Source organism: Pelophylax lessonae (assembly GCF_965119305.1).
Source record: "Pelophylax lessonae genome assembly, chromosome: 8".
NCBI lineage: Eukaryota > Metazoa > Chordata > Amphibia > Anura > Ranidae > Pelophylax > Pelophylax lessonae.
In genome coordinates this window covers 146344478-146356169 of record NC_138775.1, presented here as the reverse complement: position 1 = coordinate 146356169, position 11692 = coordinate 146344478, and the positions used below count along the sequence as shown (strand labels likewise).

Here is an 11692-nt window from a genome sequence, read left to right as displayed (position 1 = left end):
GTTAAATTGGGGGATAGTCTGTGTTGGTACGTGTGAGAGAGATCCACCTTTCCAAGTTGTTGGGGTTCATCTCATACTTCTGAAGGTTTGAGGGTGCTGTCTGTTCCATACCCCCCCTACTCCTCATCTAGCCTTTTAGGGGTACAAACAATAGTAATTGGGGCCTAGTGTGGTTGTGTACGTGTGATATACATACACTTTTTTTGGATCATATTTTCTATTCCGCTATTTAATCAAAAACCTTTGGGGATCAGTTAAATTGGGGGATAGTCTGTGTTGGTACGTGTGAGAGAGATCCACCTTTCCAAGTTTTTGGGGTTCATCTCATACTTCTGAAGATTTGAGGGTGCTGCCTGTTCCATACTCCTCCTCCTACTGCTCAACCATCCTTTTAGGGGTACAAACAATAGTAGTTGGGGCCTAGTGTGGTGGTGTACGTGCGAGATACATACACTTTCTTTTTGATCATATTTTCTATTCCGCTATTCAATTAAAACCTTTGGGGATCAATTCAATTGCGAGATAGTCTGTGTCGGTACGTGTGAGATCCACCTTTCCAAGTTGTTGGGGTTCATCTCATACTTCTGAAGATTTGAGGGTGCTGCCTGTTCCATACTCCTTCTCCTACTGCTCAACCATCCTTTTAGGGGTACAAACAATAGTAATTGGGGCCTAGTGTGGTTGTGTACGTGCGAGATACATACACTTTTTTTGATCATATTTCCTATTCCGCTATTCAATAAAAACCTTTGAGGATCAATTGAATTGCGGGATAGTCTGTGTCGGTACGTGTGAGATCCACCTTTCCAAGTTTTTGGGGTTCATCTCATACTTCTGAAGATTTGAGGGTGCTGCCTGTTCCATACTCCTCCTCCTACTCCTCATCCATCCTTTTAGGGGTACAAACAATAGTAATTGGGGCCTAGTGTGGTTGTGTACGTGCGAGATACATACACTTTTTTTGATCATATTTCCTATTCCGCTATTCAATAAAAACCTTTGAGGATCAATTGAATTGCGGGATAGTCTGTGTCGGTACGTGTGAGATCCACCTTTCCAAGTTTTTGGGGTTCATCTCATACTTCTGAAGATTTGAGGGTGCTGTCTGTTCCATACTCCTCCTACTCCTCATCCATCCTTTTAGGGGTAGAAACAATAGTAATTGGGGCCTAGTGTGGTTTTGTACGTGCGAGATACATACACTTTTTTGGATCATATTTCCTATTCCGCTATTCAATAAAAACCTTTCTAGGGCAAGATCTTAAATTACAGAAATATGAGGAGACCGTCAAATAAGGGCCGTGGCCTGGGTCGTGGTGCTGCTGGTAGAGCTCCTGTTGCAAGGAGAGGACGTGGTCGATCTGTGCCAGCTACACGCACAAGTGAAACACCTTCCTCAAGTGTGAGTAGGCGACAGAACCTGCATCAGTATTTGGTAGGGCATCAAACGCCCCTAGAAGTGATGAGGCCAGAACAAGTTGAGGCGATAGTAGATTGGTTTGCTGCTGACAGTGCCTCCAGTTCCTTCACATTGTCTCCCACCCAGTCTACTGCAGAAAGGTCAGAGTTGGCACCTGCAGCCAATGTCCAACCGTCTTTCACCTCACCCCCTTGCAAATCAGGCCAGCAGTCTGAGCCCCAAGCCATACAGCAGTCTCTTATTCTTTTTGAGGACTCTGTCAGCAGGGTTTCCCAGGGCCATCCACCTAGCCCTGCCCCAGAAGTGGAAGAGATTGAGTGCAGCGATGCCCAACCACTTATTTCTCAAGATGAGTACATGCAAGGATCATCGCAGCACGTCTCCGATGATGACGAAACGCAGGTGCCAACTGCTGCGGCGTTCAGCATTGTGGAGACCGACAAGGAGGGCAGGGGTGAAGACTGGGTGGAAGATGATGTGGAGGACGATGAGGTCCTCGACCCCACATGGAATGAACGTCATGCAGGTGACCTGAGTAGTTTGGAGGAAGAGGCGGTGGTCGCACAGAGCCACCAGCACAGCAGAAGAGGGAGCAGGGTGCAGAAGCGGAGCGGCCGTGCCCTAGACACTACGCCCGCTACTGCCCAACGCAGCAAGGGAACGAGCGCACCAAAGTCAGCTCAAAGGAGTTCTCTAGCGTGGAAGTTCTTTAGAAAATGTGCTGATGACAGGACACGAGTGGTTTGCACCCTGTGCAATCAGAGCTTGAAGCGAGGCATAAACCTTCTCAACCTGAGCACAACCTGCATGATCAGGCATCTAAGTGCAAAGCACGAGCTGCAGTGGAGTACACACCTTCAAAACCAAGAAACGTCTCTGGCTCATCCTGCTTCCTCTTCTGCTGCAGTCTCGGCCGCTCCAGCCACATCTGTAGTGATACCGGCACCTGCCACCCCGCAAACAGACGATCTGTCAGCAACACCACCACCTGGGTCACCAACAACCATCTCCACAATGTCCCGTGGAAGCGTTCAGCTTTCCATCTCCCAAACACTTGAGAGGAAGAGGAAGTACCCCCCTACCCACCCGCGATCCCTGGCCCTGAATGCCAGCATTTCAAAATTATTGGCCTTTGAAATGCTGTCATTCCGTCTGGTGGAGACGCACAGTTTTAAAAACCTTATGTCGGTGGCTGTCCCACAGTACGTCGTGCCCAGCCGCCACTACTTTTCCAGGCAAGCCATCCCTTCCCTGCACAACCAAGTGGGGGAAAATATCAGGTGTGCACTGCGCAACGCCATCTGTGCCAAGGTCCACCTAACTACGGATACGTGGACCAGTAAGCACGGTCAGGGGCGTTATATCTCCCTAACGGCACACTGGGTAAATGCAGTGGCGGATGGGCCTGAGGCGGATAGCAATTTGGCGCATGTCCTTCCACCACCGAGGATTGCAGGGCGCTTCAGTTTGCCTCCTGTTCCTAACTCCTCCTACTCCGCTTCCTCATCCTCTACCGCCTCCTCATCCGGACAGCGTAACACCTTCACCACCAACTTCAGCACGGCCAGGGGTAAACGACAGCAGGCAGTTTTACAACTTGCCTGTTTGGGGGACAAACCACACACCGCGCAGGAGTTGTGGAGGAGCATGGAACAGCAGACAAATGAGTGGTTGCTGCCAGCGAGCCTCAAGCCCGGCCTGGTGGTGTGCGATAACGGGCGAAATCTCATAGCAGCTCTGGGCCTAGCCGGTTTGACGCACATCCCTTGCCTGGCGCATGTGCTGAATTTGGTGGTGCAGAGGTTCCTTAAAAACTACCCCGATATGTCAGAGCTGCTGCAGAAAGTGCGGGCCGTTTGTGCGCACTTTCGGCGTTCTCACCCTGCTGCTGCTCGCCTGGCAGCGCTGCAGCGTAACTTCGGCCTTCCCGCTCACCGCCTCATATGTGACGTGCCCACAAGGTGGAACTCCACCTTGCACATGCTGGAAAGACTGTGCGAGCAGCAGCAGGCCATAGTGGAGTTTCAGCTGCAGCACGCACGCGTGAGTCGCTCTGCGGAACAGCACCACTTCACCACCAATAACTGGGCCTCCATGCGAGACCTGTGTGCCTTGTTGCGCTGTTTTGAGTACTCCACCAACATGGCCAGTGGCAATGACGCCGTTCTCAGCTTAACTATCCCACTTCTATGCCTCCTTGAAAAAACAATTCGGGCGATGATGGAAGAGGATGTGGCACAGGATGAGGAGGAGGAGGAGGATGAAGAGGTAACATTTCCAAGGCTTTCAGGGCAGTCATTCGCAAGGGGCTCCGAGGGTGGGTTCCTGCACACGCAAACGCCAGGGACGCAATTGTCCAGCAGGGGCACAGTTCTGGAGGATGAGGAGGATGAGGAGGAGGAGGAGCTGGAGGAGGAGATGGAACCATGTTCACAGCAGGGTGGCACCCAGGCCAGCTCATGGCCATCACTGGTGCGTGGCTGGGGGGATACAGAGGACACGGACGATACACCTCCCACAGAGGACAGCCTTTCGTTGCCTCTGGGCAGCCTGGCACACATGAGCGATTACATGCTGCAGTGTCTCCACAACGACCGCCGAGTTGCCCACATTCTAACTTGTGCTGATTACTGGGTGGCCACGCTGCTGGATCCCCGTTACAAGGACAACGTACCGTCCTTAATTCACTCACTGGAGCGCGATCGCAAGATGCGCGAGTACAAGCGCACGCTGGTAGACGCCATGCTGCTGGCATTCCCATCTGACAGCGGGGCCACAGTGGAAGCACAAGGCAGAGGAGGAGGAGGAGGAGGTCGCCAACGCAACCAGGGCACCGCCAGCACCTCAGAAGGCAGGGTTAGCATGGCCGAAATGTGGAAAAGCTTTGTCAGCACGCCACAACAAACAGCAGCACCAGCAGCTCAGATGGAACGTCTTAGCAGGAGGCAGCATTTTACCAACATGGTGGAGCAGTATGTGTGCACACGCCTACATGTAGTGAATGACGGGTCTGCCCCCTTCAACTTCTGGGTCTCCAAATTGGGCACATGGCCTGAGCTTGCCCTTTACGCCTTGGAGGTGCTGGCGTGCCCTGCAGCCAGTGTATTATCTGAACGGGTATTTAGCACGGCTGGGGGCGTTATAACAGACAAGCGCAGCCGCCTGTCCAGAGACAATGTGGACAAGCTCACGTTCATTAAAATGAACCAGGCATGGATCCCACGGGACTTTTCCGTACCTTATGCAGAATAGCAATGGATACCGACCTTACCCACCCATTGTTCCATTTTTGCTCTTTCTCACTCTTTTGGGGTGTACCCTCATTTAAAATTTTTGAAAAGAAGCAGTGTTGGCTACCTCGTCCTCCTCCTCAGGGCCAGATTAATGTAGGGGCTATTGGAGCTGCAGCTCCAGGCCCCTACCTTTTATATAGGCCCCGGGTTGGCCATATTCACTGTTACCGCTCTTCTGTCACTTGTAAACACAGAAGTCTGGCTTCTATGCTCGCTTCCCCAGGCAGCACCCTCAGAACCTCCCCACACAGCGTGAAGGCCGGACAAGGAGGGACAGTTGGCGATGCATGGATGTGTTTATGGGCTTCAGAGACAGCATCCCATGTTGAATTAGGCATGCATGGCTGCACCCTTCCTCCTCTGGGTGCATGGCAAGGCACGGCCCTTAAGGCCCTTCAAAATCCTCAGCACCAAGCCCATGATGCTGTTAATCCGGCCCTGGTCCTCCTCCACCGCCGCTTCCACCTACACCGCCCATAGGTGTGCGCAGCCTATTGCATTAAGGTGTGCACCCCAAAGTTGAAATACACATGCATGTGTTTGCCAGCAGGGAGAGTAATGTATCGGGGCCATGTACCTGTAGGCAAGGAGAAATAGAGCAGAGCAGGTCCCAGGGAGATCTTTCCCATCTCCTCACTGGCAATGCTATGTGCCCTAGGTGATTAGGGTGTGCCCAGGCACACCCAGCACACCCTGTGCGCACGCCTATGTCACCGCCACATCCACCACCACCTCAACCTCCCTCCTACTCCATATGGGCCTCGTCCTTCAGAGATGAAGAAGAACATTGTTTTATTTTTCTGTTTTTTTTTGTTGTTTTAAGTTATTTCCCTATCCACATTTGTTTGCAGAGCACTTGCCATGCTCTTAATTACGTTTTGCTGCCATTTGCAGCACTCTAGCCCTTTCCTTTGGTGTTTTAGAGCCATTTTAGTGCCTTAAAGTTCGGGTCCCCATTGACTTCAATGGGGTTCGGTGTCCGGGAAAAGTTCGGTAAAAGTCCGGGACACGGACCCGGACTTTTTTTTAAAGTTCGGCCGAACCCGTCGAACACGGACATCTAGGTGTCCGCTCAACCCTAATCTTCACACCTTCCTTGTGTAGCACCCTACAAGGTAGGTGCTAGGTAAAAGCATAATGGGCTTTGGCTGCCTAACAGCAGGGCCGTGATTTTCAGCTGGGCTGTCATGTCTCCCAGGTGTGGCTGCTGAGAGGGGAGTCTCCCCACTGGCTCCATGAGAGGATTCTCATTGGGCAGTGGAGGAAACCCAAATCAGTGGCCTATTCAGAGAGTAAATGACTCCTGCGCTTGAGGGGTAGCCTTGGGGCAGGTATCCTAAGAATGCGATTCAGGTCTAGTGGAAGTTGTCCCGGGGGTGCTGCCACTCTCAACAGGTTGTGGTAGCCCAAACAAATTCTAGAAAATGAATGGACAGAGGGCACACCAGCCTAATGCATTATCTTTAAAACAATTTATTAAAATGAAAAGACATACACATTATACTTACAAAGCAAATGTGAAACACGGGCAAACATGAGCAATAAAGGACCACCAAGAGTCTCCACTGAGCATCCTCTGCTGACGCAGGCCGTGGTAGGATGTGGACCTCCAAAGAACCGCTTATGCTTTTTGGGGTGTTCCCCCTTCATCAGAGTGACCCATTCAGGCCTGTATCTACCCCAGAAGGCAGATTCTGCTGCAAAGGATTCTGGGAGTGGGTATAGGTTTGAAGGGAACGCATGACGCAGAATCTTTGGCGGGAAACAGAGTCCCAGGAGGGGGAGTACGGCTGTCTCTCCTCCTGTCAGAAGGATCAGATTGTTGCTTTCATCCTACCTACCTTCATGTCTGTGAATGTGTCTTCACTCTCCAGGGGCCCTTCTCTGCTCTGCTTTGGCGGCCGCCGTGCTGGTGAGGCGCTGCCTAGAATGAGTGCCTTCGATTTTAAAATGGCGCCATTACGTAACTGCGCATGCGCCCACCCAGCTGAGCTTGTACGAGCTTTCCCAAGCCCAGCAGACGTCGGAACGGTGCATGCACAGTTACAATGTCGGCCCACAACCAGTTTTTTTTTTTTTTTTTTTTTACGGGCACCGGCTGCCCGTAACTGGCATTTACGGGCAGCCCGATTAACGGGCGCTTGCCGGGACAATGTAAATTACCCGGGACAAGCTCCTATTTGCCGGGACTGTCCTGGCAAAAACGAGACAGTTGGCAAGTATGACTGTAAGTAGGCACTGCACATGTCACACATTTCACAGAGCCTGCCTTCTGAAATACAGAGGAGCTGGGAGGAGTTATAGGAGATGGGGTGAGTCCAGGAATCACTGTGTACTGGCAGCAAGTTACCATGGGACATGGTACATAGGAAACTGAAAGTGAACAGCAGAAGAGAGGCTGCAAAGGATGCTGGGAATTCAGGAAGTTGTGGAAAGAGATGACCAGCAGACAGGCAGAACTCACAGCATGAATGAGATTTTTTTTATGTAAGCTTATATTGGATTTTTCTAAATAACTATTGTTTGTGCTGTTATTACAATGCCAGTGTTATAAATGAAAAGTGTATGCTGTGACCCTGGAACTCCTCTAAGTAATTAGTGAACTGCAAGGGCTAGAAAGTGCTGCGTCTGCAGCTTGTCATTAAGGACTGTAGTGTTTGTGTTGGCAGGGATGTCCACAGAAGAATTTACTATAAAGGAAAACACACCTGATTTTCAAATGGTTCCTAGCAATCACAATATTACAGCATAATAAATTGACCTGGGTATCAGTTTCCCCGACTGGAAAAGTCGTTAAGTTTTCCAAAAAATAAGCAGACATAGGAAGAGCTCCTCCCCGCTACCTCTCCTCCCTTGTGCAGTGTAGAGAAGCCTTGTGATATATTCTGTCCCAGCTGCTCCAAGCTCCCTGCCTGGAGATCTTATCCTGTGCTCTTCAGCACCTCCATCCCTTTCTTGTGTTGAAACCTGAGAAGTCTCTGCGCCCATCTAAAGAAAGCCTCCCCAGCCTCTCTGTCTGGCTGTGCCTTTCATCTAACCATTTACAGGGACTGCATACAGACAACTGCACAGGCAGGCAAACTATGCTAAGCATGTTGCAGGCTGAAATCCTTTCAGAAGTCTAAGAAAAAGACAAAACTTGCAGGACATCACAATCACATTTCTATAATATATACTGCAACCTTTCTATTAGAGTGGTTATTCTTTACCAGGTTCACAATGTGTTAATGTGGAGAAGAAGATAAGTGGAATTGGGATGCACAACGTTTGACAGCGCAGAATAAGCCCATTTTGGAGACGGGTGAAGGTGTCAGGTCACAGCTGTCTACTGCTTCTCCTATGGATCCAAGCAGGATTTTGGTATTGTTTTTCATTCTGTTTTATAGTGGAGTATGTATGGAATCTACTACCCCTGGAGATACCACAGGGATTCCAAATCATCCAACGGTGCAGAAGGTTACAGAATCTAATGTTCGGGAGTCAGGAGAGGACATACTGGAGGATGAGTCTGAAAACCAGGAGAACATTCTGTCCCAGGTATCATCTCTTTTTCTAGTGTCACTGTTCTGCTCTTCTATGGGACCCCAATGTTAATATGTCATTTTTCTGCTAATCTATTATTCGATACTTATGGCATTCACCCTGGCATGATACACACATTAAACCTGCGCATATCAAAAGTTAGAACGTTATTTCTAGTTTTGGATAGAGTAGTGAAGAGATAGAACATTGGTAAGGATTTTATTGCTTTCTAGGAAGATTCACCGTCTCTTAGTGGTCGATTTACTAAAGGCAAATAGACTATTCACTTTGCAAGGAGAGTTACAGATCGCAAGGGAATTTTCCATCATTCAATCATGTGGAAGCAAAAATGTTTTTTTCTTTGCACATAATTTGGTATTTTTTTTTTTCAATGTGAAATTTCACCAAATGCACCAAGCTCTGGGGAAAATTTTCTTTCAAAGTGCAACTTGCCCTACAAAGTAAACAGCCTGTTTGGCTTTAGTAAAATAACCCCTTTGTGTCCTGGTGGCCACCTGGAGTGAAAATCCAAAGTTGTTGTCACTGGAACAGTAATAGAGGGGAAGTGAGGACACTTGTTCCGGTGATAACTGTCTAAGGCCCCGTTCACACTAACAATCCGATCAGACCTGATTGGATGCCCCATGCATCCCTATGGATCTGAAATCCGGACGGATGGAAACCCTATTTTCCATCCGTCTGGCTGATCGGATCAGATGAGAACGGACAGGCGGTCCGTTCTCATCCGATTCCCCCACAGAGCGCACACAGAGCGGAGACGGAGCTGTCAGGGCTGGCCTTTGGGGTGTGCGAGCTGTGCGGCCGCACAGGGCGCCATGGGCAACAGGGGCGCCGTGCAGCCATCACAGCTCGCAGATGATCAGGCCACACAGCGGGAGGTAAGCAGCGACCGCGGCCTGGAGGTTCAGTGTGGGGGTCTCTGATGTAAGGGGGGCTCTGTGTGGGGGGGGCTCTGTGGGGGTCTCTAATGTAAGGGGGTCTTTGATGTAAGGGGGGGGCTCTGTGGGGATCTCTAATGTAAAGAGGTATTTGATGTAAGGGGGGCTCTGTGAGGGGTCTCTAATGTAAGGGGGGCTAAGTTATTCGTGATCATAAAAAAGAAAAGTCAAATAAAGTGCAAAAAAGTTCAAGAAAATGTGCGCGGGGGGGGCGCCACAGGATTAGCTCGCACAGGGTGCCTGAACACCTAAGGCCGGCCCTGGGAGCTGTCATCTGCCTGCTCAGTGGGGATTGGCGGATCGATCTCCCGCTGAGCAGAACGGACTCTGTTGGCAGGACGGATAGTATGAAAGGACCCTAAGGCTTCTTTCACACGGTCCGCCTCCGCAGGCGGATCCGTGTTGCTCAGCGGGGATCGATCCGCGATCCCCGCTGAGCCGGGCGGATGACAGCTCCGTCTCCGCTTGCAGAGCGGAGAGGGAGGTGTCTCAGCACCCACTGCCCTCTATGGGGGATCGGAGGAGAGCGGACCGCTTGTCCACTCTCATCAGATCCGCTCCGCTCCGATTACTGAACGGATGGAAAAATAGGGTTTCCATCCGTCCAGATTTCAGCACAGGATCGGATGCGGATGGCAGCGGGTGTCAGCGGAGGTGACCTCCGCTGACACCCGCTGCCCCATAGAGCTGCATGGAGGATCCGATCAGATCCGCCTAAAAAACTGACAGGCGGATCTGATCGGACCGCCCGTGTGAAAGAGCCCTAAAACTGGCCATACTCTGTAAGACTTCCCTCATTTAGAACGACATGTTAAACAAAAGAAGTCAATTGTTTTCCCCATCCATGCTAAGCATCGTGCATGGAAGAATTTCCCTAGCGACCTGTTTTATTTTATGTATAAATGAACAAGAAGAAACACCAAAGAAATTATTTTTCAGCCCCCTTTCACACTATTGTAGTGCGTGAACTCATTCGTAGTGTGATTCATTGGTAATGAACCCCCAAATATGCCATCCAGGAAGTGCAAAAACATTCAACAAATGCAGAAAAGCACACGGTTACAAAATGTGCAAAGTTTGAAGCTCAAAAAGGTGCATGAGCTTCTTTGCTGCATTTTACATGTTGTATGGCAGCACATTAAAATTCCCTACACACTGTCCGATGTGTGAAGCATGGCAACTTGCAAAAACCACACATACAGTATGTGTAGTGTGAAGGGGGGCTGGGAGTCCAATAGTATTTACTTGATTTTTTAAGTGTTGAAAAGTAAAAAAATGTCAGCCAACGTGTTTCAGGGGCCCAAGCAATCCCTCTTCATCAGGGCTTTAGGGCTCAAAAAAGTTTCTAATTGACTCAGAGAAAAGATCTTGGACACATCAGTCAAATCCAGGGCAGTATTGTGAATGCCTATTTTAATGACAGAGGAACAAAGCTCTTCGGCATCAGAAAAACGTAATCTATACGTTATTCATGACAGATTGGTATGATGCAAAGGGGCAAAGTGCTCCATACTCAATGATTACTTTCTGAGTTAGGAGACACCTTTTAGTATCATCATTTTAGGTAGATGTCATACCTTTGTTATACCTTCAGTCTTACTTCTATCATCTTGGATTACAGAAAATCACCAGTCACAGAAAAACCGGAATTCTTTTCTTAGTAAATAGCATTGCTCATAGGAACCAATTTCCATTTTTGGAGACAAAAACAGGAAAAAAGAAAGGGCCGCTAAAGCCTAGTACACACTAGTTGTTTTCTTTTTGTTCATTTCAACATGGCTGCACAGAAAAAAAAAAGCTGACAGCTCAGGAGGAGCTGTTGTACTAACTATCCAACATTAGTACAGTTATTCCCCCTGCTGTTCTATTGTGTTCTGACAGGGGGGCGGCCCCCCTCGCAAGAACACTCTGGCCATTGGCTGAGAGTGCTGATCAGGAGCCGATCGGCAGTCCTTTTTCTGTCATGCCCCTTCACCAGAAACTGGCCAAATGGCTGGCTTCTGTCAGACCGATTCCAGTACACAAGGGCCAAATGTCGGACAGTTTCTATTGAACTGGCCGTTGGCGCCGAACATTCAGCCCATGTGTACTATGCTTTATTGCAGGGGTCTCCAAACTTTTTAAGCAAAGGGACCATTTATTGTCCTTTTAGGGGGCTGGACTGTGGCCAGTGGGAGTAAGAAATATCCTGGTGTCAGCAGGAGTAAACAATGCCACATCTTTTATGGGAGGAATAATGCCTCATCGTTGGTGTCAGTGGGAGAAATATTTTTGGCATCAGTGGCAAGAATTATGCCCCCATGTGGTGTCAGTAGGAGGAATAGTGCCCCAAGGGCCAAATAAAGGCAAGCAAAGGGCTGCATCCGGCCCCAGGGCTGCAGTTTGGAGACCAGTGCTTTAGTGTATCAGGTTGAAAATCAATTTATTAAAGCTATAAAGGGGCCACTCACATGTAAGTAACAATAACAGTCTCATTTATTTGATGGGCATCTACTCAG

General features: G+C 49.4%; 1 protein-coding gene across 1 annotated transcript in view; it reads left to right on the top strand.

Moving 5' to 3' along the window:
- The first annotated feature begins 7612 nt into the window (after nt 1–7612).
- Nucleotides 7613–11692, top strand: part of OLFML2B (olfactomedin like 2B) — a 286090-nt gene continuing 282010 nt past the window's right edge. Inside the window, exon 1 of the mRNA XM_082266660.1 lies at nt 7613–8250. Within this exon, the coding sequence (XP_082122786.1) occupies nt 8053–8250 (198 nt within the window). The 5' untranslated portion in view covers nt 7613–8052. The remainder of the gene's footprint in view (nt 8251–11692) is intronic.